The 15,813-nt window shown below is 36.1% G+C and overlaps 1 protein-coding gene across 1 annotated transcript in view; it reads right to left on the reverse strand.

The window, feature by feature from the left end:
- The window catches only part of GTF2E2 (general transcription factor IIE subunit 2), a 64,212-nt gene that overhangs the window by 15,730 nt on the left and 32,669 nt on the right, over positions 1-15,813 (reverse strand). Inside the window, exons 5-6 of the mRNA XM_002920822.4 lie at positions 15,034-15,216; positions 4,887-4,980 (exon numbers count right to left, since the gene is read on the reverse strand). Coding sequence (XP_002920868.1) covers positions 4,887-4,980; positions 15,034-15,216 — 277 coding nt within the window. The remainder of the gene's footprint in view (positions 1-4,886; positions 4,981-15,033; positions 15,217-15,813) is intronic.

A 15,813-nucleotide genomic window follows, 5' to 3' on the forward strand; every position in this document is an offset into this window, starting at 1 on the left:
AAAATCCCAGAAAGTGTCAACTAGGAAATTAAAACAAAGGAATGAAGTTGATAAAATGAAACCTGTAAGTTTAAGCAAATTAGAGATATAGAAAATCACTTTATTTGAGAACCCCCCAAAATTATACTTTCCAAACAAATAATGGGAGACTATATCATGTAATAAAGGTAATTAATGTAAAATGACACTTTAAAAAAATGTTAAAACTGTATCCCCCAATTACAAAAGGAAATAATTAAACAAAAGAAGACAGGGTGTACAGTAAAAGAATGGGCAAAAATATATGAGTTGAAAAAAAAGGGAGGGGATTAAAAGAATAATATGAAAATAAGGCCAGATTTCAAAGTAAAAGAACATTAAATACAACCAAGAAGAATGCTTTACAATGATTATAATACAATCCTTAAACTATGACCGTCAAGAATGTATATAAACCAAAAATTTTGAGGGAAACATATACAGGAAGTAATAGCAAATTTAACAGAAAAAAAAGCAATGGCAGATTTTAATGTTTGCTCTGTCACCACTCATATAAAGTAGTCAAAAAGTAGTATGTAAAGGGTGATCTGACAGATATTTTCCTTTGAAACAAAATACAACAACAAAAGTAAAACAGATAAACCAACAGTTAGCATAACAAGGAAGTAAGGGAGAAAGTCCAAATAAAAAAATTAGCAATAAAAAGGGAAAATTACAGAAAAAATTTAAATTCGGGGCTATACTCTGCAAAAACCATACGCTATTCAATTTGAAAATTACAAAAGGATGATTTTTAGGTAAGCAGAAATTGCCAAAATTAATTTACAAGGTGGGAAACTTAATGAAGAACATAACCAAAGAAGATATGAAGAATACAGTCAAAGCAGCAACAAGACTGGGGCGCCTGGGTGGCACAGTGGTTGGGCGTCTGCCTTCGGTTCAGGGCATGATCCCAGTGTTATGGGATTGAGCCCCACATCAGGCTTCTCTGCTATGAGCCTGCTTCTTCCTCTCCCACTCCCCCTGCTTGTGTTCCCTCTCTCACTGGCTGTCTCTATCTCTGTCAAATAAATAAATAAAATCTTAAAAAAAAAAAAAAAAAGCAACAAGACAGGTACACTCATGGGACTTTGTGTTCAAATCTTCAAGGAATAGAGGGGCGCCTGGGTGGCACAGCGGTTAAGCGTCTGCCTTCGGCTCAGGGCGTGATCCCGGCGTTCTGGGATCGAGCCCCCACGTCAGGCTCCTCTGCTATGAGCCCGCTTCTTCCTCTCCCACTCCCCCTGCTTGCGTTCCCTCTATCGCTGGCTGTCTCTATCTCTGTCAAATAAATAAATAAAAATCTTTAAAAAAAAAAAATCTTCAAGGAATCGAACATTCTCGTAAGGGAAGAATGAAAAGGGAAGGAAGAGAGGAAAACTACTTCTCTTTTGATGTATCCAGCATCACACACAAACCAAACCCTGAGAAAGTAAGCAAAAAAAGGAAACTGGATACTAAAGCAAAAACCCTTAAATACATAGAAAGATAGTCCAGAAATATATAGTTAAAAAAAGGTTATTCTAAGAATATGAGGACAGTCAACATTAGGAAATCTAGTAATATACTTCAACACCTATTAAATAAGTCCACAACAACAAAGACTTAATAGATGCAAAAATAATTTATCAATTTCCCCTCCCAAATACCTTCTGATATATATGGCTATTTCATTAACATAAAAAAATGCATACACATATCCAGCATGTAAAAGGTGTAAGAATATTTGCTGCAGCACTAAGTACTTAAAAAAAGCCCATTCATCAGGTACACCTACATAATGGAATACTAAATAGACATATAGCACCACAGAATATCTCTAATAGAGAAAAAGTAAACTAGAAAAATAAACATCAAACAATTTATACAATTTATTTCCAGATATGTGGGATTTTACTAACAAGCATATGTGGTTACTTTTATAATCTGAGTGAAAAAAAGTGAAAATCCTCATCTTGGGGTGCCTGGGTGGCTCAGTTGGTTAAGCAGTCTGACTCTTGGTTTGGGCTCAGGTCATGATCTTAGGGTTGTGAGACTGAGCCCTGTGACAGGCTCCGTGCTCAGCCTGGCGTCTGCTTAAGACTCTCTCTTCCTCTTCTTCTACCCCCCACCCCCCTCCCCGTGCACTCTCGCTCTCTCTCAAATAACTAAATCTTAGAAAAGAAAAGAAAAGAAAAGAAAAGAATAGAATAGAATAGAATAGAATAGAATAGAAAAGAAAAGAAAAGAAAAGAAAAGAAAAGAAAAGAAAAGAAAAGAAAAGAAAAGAAAAGAAAAAAAAGAAAAGAAAGAAAATCCTCACCTTGTCCTTATAAGCCAAGTAATAAGGAGACGGGAAGAGTTTAAGCCAACAAAGGCCATATACAATGGCAAATGAAAACGGGGTAATATTAAATAGAAATAAATAGAAAAAGATACACAAACAGGAAAAGGCTGAGCAAAGTTAAAACAGTGATATCCACAGAAAAATTGCACTGGAGACAGAAAATACTACTTGGTATAACAGTTAGTGTGAGGATTATAGCAGAACAAAGTATTCTCTTAAAATTTCTCCAATGAAAAAAAAGAAGAAGAAAGAAATTCCTCCAATGAATTATCAAGAAATCCTAGAGTTCCGTCCTATTCTTATAGAGCTACTGCAACCTCAACACATGCCCCAATTTGAACATGTACAGATAGGCCGCACGATGCTGCCATCTGCAGAGCAGACGTAATACTAAAAATTCCCTGAGAACATTCAAACATTTTGATTGTTAAAGGTACCAACGGAAATGGTAGAGAAACTAAAACTAGTGCTATACTGTATTAGAAAGTGAAGAAGAGAGACAGCAGGTGTAATCAAAAACATAAGAATAAGTCGTTATAATATTTCAAGCTGAAAAATCAAGAAATAAAAATATATGCATATTATTTAATACAATAAGGGAAAAACCACCCAAAGAATTAAAATAAAGCCACTTAAGTAGTGCCACAAATGAAAGGGACTCAAATTAGTGAAAGAAAAATTTATCTGCTTTTCATTGTAAGATCTTTCTATTTGAATATGTGATACTTACGACGTTTTTTAATATTGCACCTTTTTTCCAAATGAATTATGCCAAAGAATGAAGGAATCAGCTATTTTTTTAAAAAATCTGTATCTTAGGGGCGCCTGGGTGGCACAGCGGTTAAGTGTCTGCCTTCGGCTCAGGGCGTGATCCCGGCGTTATGGGATCGAAGCCCCACGTCAGGCTCCTCTGCTGTGAGCCTGCTTCTTCCTCTCCCACTCCCCCTGCTTGTGTTCCCTCTCTCGCTGGCTGTCTCTATCTCTGTCAAATAAATAAATAAAATTTAAAAAAAAAAAAATCTGTATCTTAAAGATCAAGTCCACCCCTCTGTTTTTTCAAAGTGTCAAGTAAATTTGGCAATTATAAAAGTTTCCATAAAAGCAGAACTGTAAGTAAAAAACTGCTAAGCCAAACCTTTCTTAAATGAGCATCTATCACTACAACATACAAAAGAAGTTCACTATTCCCTTATTTACACACAAAAGCTTACCTTATTAGAAAGTACAATACAGATAACTGGAATACTTCAAAAACAATTTTTTAAAGTAACAAACATTTACTGAGAACCAACTGCATACAAGGTACTCTTAATCACAATTCTCCACCAAAACACAACATTCTATTTCCTAAAACAAATCATGGTCATCTAAGTAACTTAAGGGTGGCTGAACTCCTATCTGCACCACAAGCCTGAATATCTACAGCCAGATAACATATGAAAGAAAAACTTATATAGTACAAATTACAAAATTATAACCAAGACATGTATGGGATACTAAAGGAACAAGAATTATATGTGCATTTTTATACAAAATTACTTCTTCAATAGAATGTCTTTTATTCAATACACTAAACAGAGTCACTAGGCTACCAGTCAGGCATAGCAACAGTTTTACTATTTGGAATTTTTTTTTTCTGTTTGGAATTTAATATTACTTTTTTACTTTATGAATTCTTCTCTTGCCTTTTTAGTTCAAAATTAATACAAATTTACAGTACAATATATTTGTCTAAATGAGAATTTCTACTTGTATAGTAGAGATTTTCCATGACTAAACCCTTGTTTAACTACTATTTTACCTGGCACATATTGATGAAATATTTTTTTTTAAAGGTCTTATTTACTTGAGAGAGAGAGAGAGCCCGTACACAAGCTGGGGCGGGGGGAAGGCAAAAAGGAGAGGAAGAGAGACAACCTCAAGGGGACTCCACACTGAGCGGGGAGCCCAATGCAGGGCTCAATTGCACGACCCTGAGATCATGACCTGAGCCAAAATCAAGAGTCAGAAATGCAACCAAGCCACCCAGTGCCCCTGAAATATTTTTTAACTAAAATTCAAAACACAGGCACCACACATTTAGTACCAGACTCAACAGAAGCTTAGCATCTGACTCTACAATAGTCAGAAAAAAGTAATCTTGCCTATGCAATCAGATAATCAAAAGACTCACAAGTTAAGAGAATATCAATCACCAACAAAAATGTTTTTTCCCATCCTGCATCAAGCTCTCAATATCAAGATATGAGGTAATATTTGTAAAATAATAGAAATAAAGAAATAAACTGGTACAGCTGAGCTATAAACATAAGATATCATAACCTACCATACTATGATTACAAGTACAATTAACCTAAAATCTTTCAAATTACATATTTCAAATTCCATTCTGAGAAAGTGTTAGTGATAAGATTTTAGCTGTGTTCTAAGAAATGATAAAACCAAAAATCACTACTTTAAAATTAAAGTTATAACTGGATTATAAATATAAATTCTGCCACCCCATATTTGTAACACACTTAAAAATTAAACAAAGGCTCACCTTCATCCACAGAAAACTGACAGCTCTTATCATTGAAGAAAAGAATTTTCTTCTTATCAGGACGATTTACAAATAGTATCTGGTCCCCTAAAGCCTTAAAAGATTAAAAAAAAAAAAAAGTTTTTTCAGTTAACTCCACATTACCTCACCCCAAAAGACTTTTTTGGTTTTTTTTTTAAACGACAAAGGACTCCCATTTCTTTTAACCTTCAGTATACCATTAGGGTCTAATGCATCTAATTTTAGTTCTTAAGTTTCTTTCATGAGCAGTTCTACTTTTATGGATTAATATTTCAAGACTTTTATTCTTAGAGATCTTCCAAAGTACAAAAAGAAAAGTTACTTATTTTTGAAAAACAAAACCCAATCTATGTTTCAATTATGATTTGGGTCTACTGGATTCTTTTTATTAATCTAAGAAAAACTGTGGGATCTTAGTGTTCTTACTTTTCCTCTACCTTAAAATATTTTGCCATTTATTTATCACTACCCAGCAATTATTTCCAATTATGCTTTAAAAAGCTACAATAGTAAAAAATGAAAAAATAATTAATTCACCTAGAAGTGTGATGCAACAGTGAAATAGCCATCCTTCGATTTTTTTACTGCATTGCCCAAACTGTTGCATCACCTTTCAAGAAGATATAAAAGACCAAAGAGTGGTCTTTTGGCTTTCATTAAATATAGAGGACAATTCAAAATTTATTTCCTGCTCCTCAGGGCAATGACAAGAAAACTGACAGAAAATACTTCACTATTATTAATAAATGAGAACAAGAATGCAAAAAGCCTGACAGTAGCACTCACTCTAGACTCTAATGGGTGGTGAAATTCATCACAAAATTTAAAACTATGAGTCTTTAGATGACAATAGATCAGATGAATAATCTCAGGCTTAAGAATTAATGACTGAATGCCAGATTTCTAAGAACAAAATGAGGTGTTTTCATTCCGTTAGTTATTCAACAGGAAAGAATTCACCATAGAATACTGTGTGATAAGAGCCCTTGCCATTTCACTTTGCTAAAAAGCCATACAATAGCATTCTTTCATCTTTTCCATGAGTGTTTGCCAATTAAAATCTTAAAATTTCCAATAAAGCTGTTTTTCACCATCCCTTCATTCTTATTTATATAAATTATTCATGACACAAAAAACTCTGAAAAACAATTAAAAGACTTCAACGGGCCCAGGTGGTAATCATTAGATATGGTAAATAGTATGAAGATATGGTAAATCTAATGGTAATCATTAGATATGTAAAATAAACTAAGAACTCAAAAGACAGTGCAGAAAGGAATTAAAAACATAAATGAAAAAATATCCATATTCATGAATTAGAAGGCTTAATATTGTTAACATATCAATAATACTAAAGCAATATGCAGATTCAACACAATCCCTATCAAAACTTCAATGGTACTTTTTGAAGAAATGGAAAAATCCTTCCTGAAATTAATGTAGAGTCGCAAAAGACTGACTAGCCAAAACAATCTTAAAAAAGAATAAATGTGGAGGTCTGATAATTCCTGATTTCAAAACATATTATAGAAGATTCTGTGAAGAAGGCAAAGTAGGAAGCACCAGGAACCTGTCTCCCAACCTAGACAACAATTACACTGACAGCATCAGTCTCATGTAACTATTTTGAAACTCTGGAGTCTATCATTGCCTTGCAACTTCCAGGGGAAGACTCAGACAACATTAAAGACATACAAAAACAACTACATAAACAAAGAAAATTAGAGTGACGACACATGTCCTGGAAAAGACTTAGAAAAGTCCTTTAAAAAATCTTAAGTTTACACCTCCAGCTAATCCTTAGCAAAGAGACAGCCAACAACAATCCAAAGCAAAAAGAATATAAAAAACAGGAAAACCTGGAGGAGAATCTGATATCCAGAGTTACCATATTATTAGAGTCAAACATCTAGTTTTCAACAACAACAAAAAATCACAAAGCATACAAAGAAACAGGAAACCATGGCCCATTTAATGAAAAAAATAAATCAACAGTCCCTAAAAAAGACCTGATGGTCAATATACTACACAAAGACTTTAAAACTGTCCTAGAGATGATCAAAGAACTAAAAGAAGATGTGAAGAAAGTCAAAACAATATATTAACAAAATGGAAATATTGATAATGAGATAGAAACCTAAAAAGAAATCACAAAGAAATTCTGGTGTTGAAAGTACAATAAATGAATTGAAAATTTCACTACGGGGATTCAAAGGCATTTTTCAGTAGGGAGAAGAGAGAATCAGTGAACATCAAGATAAAAGAATGGAAATTATCAAGTTCAAGGAACTGACAAAAAGGATTGGGGCATCTGGGTGGCTCAGTCGGTTAAGTGTCTGCCCTTGGCTCAGGTCATGATCCCAGGGTCCTGGGATCGAGCCCCACAGTCAGTCTCCTACAGGTAGCCTGCTTCTCCCTTTCTCCCCTGTTTGTGCTCTCTCTCTCTCTCTCTCTCTACTAAATAAAATCTTTAAAAAAAAAAAAAAAAAGGAACTGACAAAAAGGATTGAAGGAAAAGTGAACGGATCCTAAGAGACTTCTGGGACATCAACAAGCAGACCAACGTACAAATTGTGGGAGTCCCAGCAGAAGAGAGAGAGAAAAGGGCAGAGAGCATATTTCAAAAAATAATGACTGAAAACTTCCCTAAGTTGAGGAAAAATATGAATAAAATAAACATCCAAAAAGCCCAATGAACTCAGAGAGACCCACACTGAGATACTTTATAAATAAACTTTCAAAAGACGAAGAGAATCTTGAAAGCAGCGAGAAGCAAACCAGCACACACAAGGAAGGGATCCTCAAAAAGATAACATTTCTCATCAGAAACTTTAGAGGCCAAGGGCACCTGGTGGCTCAGTCAGTCAAGCATCTGACTCTTGTTTCAGCTCAGGTCATGATCTAAGGGTCATGAGATCAATCCCTGTGTCAGGCTCTATGCTCAGCACAGAGTCTGCTTAAGATTCTTTCCCCCTCCACCTCCCTTCCCCTCTACTCTTCCTCCCAACTTGCACTCTCACGTTAAAGGAAAAGGAAAAGGAAAAGGAAAAGGAAAAGGAAGGGAAGGGAAGGGAAGGGAAGGGAAGGGAAGGGAAGGGAAGGGAAGGGAAGAAAGAAAGAGCGGAAGGAAAAGAAAAGAAACTTTAGAAGCCAGAAAGTAGCAGGCTGATAAATTCAAAATGCTAAAAGAAAAATCTGTGAACCCAGAATCTTCTATACAGCAAACCTATCCTTCAAAGGTGAGAAAAAAATTAAGATATCCCCAGATAAAAATTTTTTTTAAAATAATAAAAATAAAAAAGCTGAGGGAGTTCATTATCACTGGATCTACCAGGCAAGAAATGTACAAGGGAGTCCTGCAAGGTAACATGAAAGAATCAGTAAGTCAAAGTTAATATGAAGAAATAAAGATCTCACTAAAGGTAAATACTAAATACAAGTGCAATTATAAAAGCTAGTATCACTGCAGCAAAAGTTTGTAACTACACTTTTTGTTCTCTACAGATTTAAGAGACTAATACATTTTTAAAAAGCAATTATCAGTCTAATAATAACTAGTATCACTGTAACTGTTTTGTACCTCCAAATTTTGTCTTCTACATAATTTAAGAGACTAAGAGATTTAAAAGAATTATTAGTGTATGTTTTGGAGCAATGTGTGAAGATGTAATTTTATGACCTTTACAAAAAAAGGGGTGGGAATGGAGCTGTAAAGGAGTAGAGTTTTAATATGCTACTGAAGTTAGGCTAATAGAAATACAAACCAATACAAATGTTATAACTTTAGGATGTTAAATATAATCCCCATGGTAACCACAAGGAAAACAGCTACAGAATATACATGAAGGAAATGAGAAAGGAATTTAAACATTTCAATATTAAAAAATCAACTGGGGGGCGCCTGGGTGGCACAGCGGTTAAGTGTCTGCCTTCGGCTCAGGGTGTGATCCCGGCATTGTGGGATTGAGCCCCACATCAGGCTCCTCCTCTAGGAGCCTGCTTCTTCCTCTCCCACTCCCCCTGCTTGTGTTCCCTCTCTCACTGGCTGTCTCTATCTCTGTCGAATAAATAAATAAAATCTTTAAAAAAAAAAAATCAACTGGGTGGCTCAGTCAGTTAAGTATCCAACTCCTGATTTCAGCTCAGGTCATGATCTTGGGAGTTGTGAGATGGAGCCCCATATCCAGCTCCATGCTGGGCGTGGAGCCTGCTTAAGATTCTCTCCCTCTCCCTCTGCCCTTCCCCGCCCCATCCTCTCTCTCAAAAAACAAAACAAAATGAAAAACAAAAACTCTACTAAACACAAAACAGTAACTCAGCAAAAGAACAAAAACGCAAGAAGGCATATAGAAAACTAATAGCAAAATGACATCCCCTCGTAAGTAATTAAAAAGAAGATTAAAACTGCAATCAAAAGACATTCCAGGCAGCCTCACAGCAAGCATCTGAGCCCCCCAAAACACATCTCCCCACCACCCAGTGGGCAGCTTCCAACGGCACCAGCAATCCATCCCCCAAAAGGCCCCTACTCTGGGGAGGCCAGCCATGCACACTAGAGTGCCTGCAGCCGTTGCAGCCGGGCCTCTCAGCCAGATGGGTCAAAGCCATCCCCATTCACCAATGCACCACTAGCAGCTGCCGCCTGGCCTCACAGCCACAAAGGAGGATAGTCCTGCACATCAACAAGTTCACACCAACTGTGGCCCAGACAAAACAGAGTGCACACAGCCCACAAAGGTAATACCCCTGGGGTACCTGCCTCAGATGATGAGGGGGGTCTACACTGCTGAGGCCCACAAGACACCTTTTACATAAAACGACTCCTTCAAAATAGGGAAACGGGTGCCTGGGTGGCTCAGTCAGTCAAGCATCTGCCTTTGGTTCACGTCATGATCCCAGGGTCCTGGGATAGAGCCCCACATGGGACTCCCTGCTCAGCAGGAAGCCTGCTTCTCCCTCTCCCTCTGCCTGCTGCTCCCTCTGCTTATACTCTCTCTCTCTAATAAATAAAAAATCTTAAAAAAAAAAAAACAGGGAAACAGGACTGATCTAATATACAGAAACTCACACAGCTAGGCAAAGTAAGGAGAGAGAGGAATATATGCCAGAAGAAAACAAAACAAAAACAAAAAACAAAAAACCCTAAATGAAATGGAGGTAAGCAATCTACCAAATATGAAGTTCAATGTCATGACCAAAAAAATGCTCATCGAATTCAGAAGAAAAACAGGAGAATAGAGTGAGAACTTCAACAAAGAGAAAATTTAAAAAGAGAGCTGAAGAATCAGAACTAAAGAATACAGTAACTGTATGAAAAACACAGTAAACAGAATCAGTTGCAGATCAGATGATACAGAAGAATGGATCAGTGATCTGTTGAGACAGGGTAGTAGAAATCACCCAATCAGAACAGCAAAAAGAAAAACGAATCATATATCTAATTCGGGGTTAATATCCCAAATATATAAGGAACTCATGGAACTTAATATTAAAAAACAAACAATTTAAAAATTGGTAGAGGATCTCAATAGACGTGTTTCCAAAGAACATGGCCTACACATGGCCACAAACATGCTCAACATCATGATCAGGGAAATGCAAAACCACAATGAGGTATCGTCTCACACCTGTCAGGATAGCCATTATTAAAAAGATTAAATATAACTGTTGGAGAAAATGTGGAGAAAAGGGAAATCTCAGGTACTGTTGGTGGGAATGTAAACTGGTGCAACAGCTATGGAAAACAATATAGAAGTGCCTCAAAATATTAAAAATAGAACAACCATATGCTCCAGTAATCCAGTTCTAGTACTTATCCAAAGAAACCGAAAACACTAACTCAAAAAGATGTATGCATCCCCTTGTACACAGCATTATTCACAATAGCCAAGATACAAAAACAACCCAAGTGTCCACTGATGGATAATCGGATGAAGAAAATATGATACACACACACACACACACACACACACACACACACGGAATATAATAGCCATAAAAGAAGAAATCTTGCCATCTGTAATAAAATGGATAGACCTTGAGGGCATTATGGTAAGTGAAATAAAGGAGACAAATATGGTATTATCTCATCTTTATGTGGAATCTAAAAAATAGAGAAAAAGCCCTGGTGGTTGCCAGACACAGCAGGTGTGGGATGGGGAAAATGCATGAAGTAGTCAAAAGGTGCACACTATCAAGTCATGGGGATGTAACGTACAGCATGGTAACTACAGTTAATACTGTACTGCATATTTAAAAGCTGTTGAGAGAATAAATTTTTAAAAATTCTCATCACTAAAAAAAATCTGGTGCTATGTATGGTGACAGATGTTAATCAGACTTACTGTGGTGATCATTTCACAATATATGCAAATACTGAACGATTATGTTATACGCCTGAAATATACTGTTATATGTTTCAAAACAGAACTGTAAAGACTAAAAGAACTCATCAAAGTAGCAGGATACAAAGTCAACACACAAAAATCAGTTGCATTTCTATATATTAACAATGAACGATCTGAATGGAAATTACAGAAAACAATCCTATTCACAAAAGCATCAAAAAGAAGAAGATACTTAGGAATTAACTTAAAGAGGTGAAGGACTTGCACCATGAAGACTATAAAACACTGCTGAAAGGGGGTGCCTGGATGGCTCAGTCGGTTAAGCGCCTGCCTTTGGCTCAGGTCATGATCCCAGGGTCCTGAGATTAAGCCCCGCATTGGGCTCCCTGCTCAGCAGGGAGTCTGTTTCCTCCTCTTCCTCTGCCCTCCCCCCTGCTGGTGCTCTCTTTCTCTTTCTTTCTTTTTTTTCCTTTTTTTTTTTTTTTTTAAAGATTTTATTTATTTGGCAGAGAGAACCAGAGAGCACAAGCTGGGGGAATTGCAGAGGGAGAAGTAGAAGCAGGCTCCCCACTGAGCAGGGAACCTGATGCAACGTGGGGCTTGATCCCAGGACCCTGGATCATGACCTGAGCAGAAGGAAGACACCCAACCGACTAAGCCACCCAGGCACCCCCCTCTTTCTCAAATAAATAAAATCTTAAAAAATAAATAAAAATAAAACACTGCTGAAAAAAATTAGACGACAAAACATGCCAGGTTTACAGATTAAGATGTAGATACTACCCAAAGCGATCTACAGATTCAATGCAATCCCTATCAAAATCCCAATGATGTTTTTTGCAGAAACAGAAAAACCTATCCTAAAATTCATATGGAATCTCAAGGGACTCCGAATAATCAAAACAATCTTGAAAAGGAAGAACAAAGATGGAGGATTTACTTCCTAATTTCAAACCTTCCTACAAATCTACAGTAATTTAAAGCATAGTATTGGCATAAAGACTGTGGAAGAGAGAGTCCAGAAATAAATCGTCACATGTATGGTCAAACGACTTTTGACAAGGGTACCAGGACATTCAATAGGGAAAGGACAATCTTTTCAACAAAAAGTGCTAGGAAACTGGATATTCACATACAAAAGAATGAAACTTGACCCTTACCTAACATCATATATGAAAATTAACTTGAAATGGATTAAGAGACCTAAATGTAAGATCTAAAACTATAAAACTCTTAAGAAGAAAACTTAGGGCAAAAAGCTTCTAATCTTGGATGTGGCAATTATTTCCTGGAAATGCCACTAAAGGCAACAAAAGGGAAAAAAAAAAAAAAGACAAGTATGACTACATAAAAATTTTAGCATTTGGTACATTAACAGTATCCATGGAGTAGAAAGAAAGGCAGCTCAGAATGGGAGAAAATACTTGCAAATCATGTTTCTAATACGTGACTAATATCCAGAATAAAGAACTCCTATGACTCAAGGACAAGTTAAACAACTCAATTCAAAAATAGGCAAAAGATCTGACAGACATTTCTCCAAAGAATATATACAAACAGGCAATAAGTACATGAAAATATCCTCAGTATCACTAATTATCAGGGAAATACAAATCAAAACTACAATGAGATTACACCTCACATCCATTAGAATGGCTACTATAAAAAAAAAAGTGTTGGCAAGGACATGAAAAATCTGAATCCTTGTGCACTGTTGGCAAGAATATAAAATGGTAAAGCCGCTGTGGAAAACAATATGGTGGTTCCTGAAAAAATTAAAAACTGAATTACCATATTATCCAGCAATTCCACTTCTGTTTACATACCCTAAAAAAGGGAAAGCAGAGGAGCACCTGGGTGACTTGGTTAAGCATCTGACTCTTGATTTCAACTCAGGTCAAGATCTCAGGGTCATGAGACCTGGCCCCACATCAGGCTCCATGCTCAGCATGACGTCTATCTGTCCCTCTCCCTCCCCCCACTTGTGTACACTCTGAAATAAATAATCTTCTAAAAACTAAATTTAAAAAAAATTGAAAGCAGAGGCTTGAAGAGAGATTTTTACAAACATGTTAATAGCAGCATTATTCCCAATAGTTCAAAAGTGGGAGCAACCAAACAGATAAGCAAACTGGTGTATGCATACAATGCAGTACTTCCAGCCTTAAAAAGGAAGGAAATGCTGATGAATGCTGCAACATGGAGGAACCTTGAGGATACTGTGCTAAGTGAAACAGGCCAATCACAAGACAATAGTGTATAATTCTACTTACCTGAGTTACTTAGATTAGTCAAAATCACAGAAAGTAGAATGTTGCTTGCTAGGGACTGGACAAGTGGGATAAGGAAAGCTGTTTAGTGGATTTAGAGTTTCAGTTTTACAAAATGTAAAAGTTCTGGATTATCTCTTGCACGACAATGTGAATACACTTAACACTAATGAACTGTACTCTTCACATGCTTAATATGTCAAACTTTACCTTATGTGATAGTTTTCACAATTTTTTTAAAAAAATTTTAACTAAAAAACAACCCTGATGAGTAGCTCATTCAATACACACCTTAAAAATAAATCCTATTTCAAATCTGAAGACTATTCTGCTTCAGGTAATGGCCAAGTCCCTCCTAAGTTTTGTTTTGTTTTTGTTTTTTTAGAGAAAACTTACTAAAACTCTGGATATTTTCAAAAGAGTTCAAAGAACAAAAAAGATGTATTATATGTCACCCACTGCAAAGAAGACGAAGTTTAGAGTTTGAGTCTAGCCAAGATAACTGCCCATTTGTACATAAAAACCATCAAAAACACTCTGGAGAAATATTACAGAATCCTGACTCCTTATTACACATTAATTCACAATATTTAAGACTCAATAGAAATTTATTAGACACACCAAGGAACAGGAAAACATGACCCCATACTCAAGAGACAAAGTGGAGACCACCTGGGAAACAGGCTTATAATGAATGGGGGAAAAAATCTCAGCAAAGAAACAGAAAACATAAAAAGGAATGAAAAGTCTAGAACTGAAAAATACTACCTCTAAAACAGAAAATTCACCAGTGGGAATTCACAACAAATTAGAGGTAAAGAAGAAAAGTCCATGAACTTGACAATAGATCAAAATAAAACAGAACAAAAAAACCTGAAAAAAATGAACAGAGCCTCAATGACTTGTAAGATAACACGTGTCACTAATTACCAAGAAATACAGGAGAGAAAGGAGCAAGTTTTACTCCACAGGTAACAAGACAAATGAACCATCAACAATTAACATCAACTGTGAAGAATAGAGACTAGCAGCCTTTCCAAGTGAGTTCCAACTTTAAACTGGAAATGTAATCTGTATGGCTTTCTCTGATAGCCTTTTAGGAATTAAAAGAGCCAGATTATCTATCAGTCAATGCTTTCATGTTTAAGACCTCTGGTTCCTCAGGTTAGCACTGTCTATGAGCACTGTTAAGGGCTCTTGTATACAAACCTAACAACTTCTAAGAAAGACTAATGACTTTGAGAAAAACTTTCCAGAAATATTCTGAAGACGCAATCTTACCAAAAACACCACAAAGGGGAGCTGTCAAAGTTACACAAAAATGGCTGCGCTCTGTCCTGCTCTGTAGCACAGGACCCAAATTTCAAATCTTGCAACTGGCTCACCGCAACCCCAAGTATATATAATGGAAGCTTTAAAAATAAAAATTTAAAAACACTTGCTGTTTTCTTAAAACAAGACATTATTAATTCAAATTATACTAAAGCATAGAAAGAAAAGAGAGGTTACCTTGACTGCTTTCTGGGAATTGGGGAGTCCTTCCTCTATGTCTTCTAAAAGAATTCCTCCTAAGCCTCGCTGGTCATGCTTATCTAACAGCCTAAGCAGGGCTTTCTTATCTTTCAAGTTGTATTTGGGCTTGAAGGCATACTTCCCATCTATTACTTCAATTTTGGGATTATTGACTAATGCCTGTAACAGTGACACAATTTGGATATATTAACAAAAGGAAACCTCATATACACATTCTTAAATTCTACTAATTATTTTTAAAATATCGATACCCAATACAATTGTAAATTAAAAGTATTTCGTGAATACCAACTAACAGAACTAAAATACTGGACATCAGGATCCAAAATTCAGTAAGTAGAGATCAGCATGTTGCTCACTTTTTATAAAAGAAACTTTTTATTATTAAATTCTTTAGATGAGAAAAACCATTTGATCACGACTGATTTGAAGAAACTGTACCCATATTCTTTTGAAAATAAAAGAAGATAAAAAAGAATAAATGCCAATTAATATTAATAGACAAAGCGAACTGGGTATTGCCTACCCCACCCTCAGAGTATAGTTTATCACATACTGGCATTATGTGTGAAACATAACCCTGGGATGAATATACCAAGTCTGCCCCGCCTTAACAAATGGCACCTACAGGTGTGGAAGGAACTGAAAAGCACCAAACTAGTGCATATAAGAAATTTACCTATAATGGCAGCTTGAGAATGAAACTGAGTAGGAATGCAGGAATTACTGAATATAAATCTATTCCTAGTCAGTTCT

This window comes from Ailuropoda melanoleuca, chromosome 18 (assembly GCF_002007445.2).
Source record: "Ailuropoda melanoleuca isolate Jingjing chromosome 18, ASM200744v2, whole genome shotgun sequence".
NCBI lineage: Eukaryota > Metazoa > Chordata > Mammalia > Carnivora > Ursidae > Ailuropoda > Ailuropoda melanoleuca.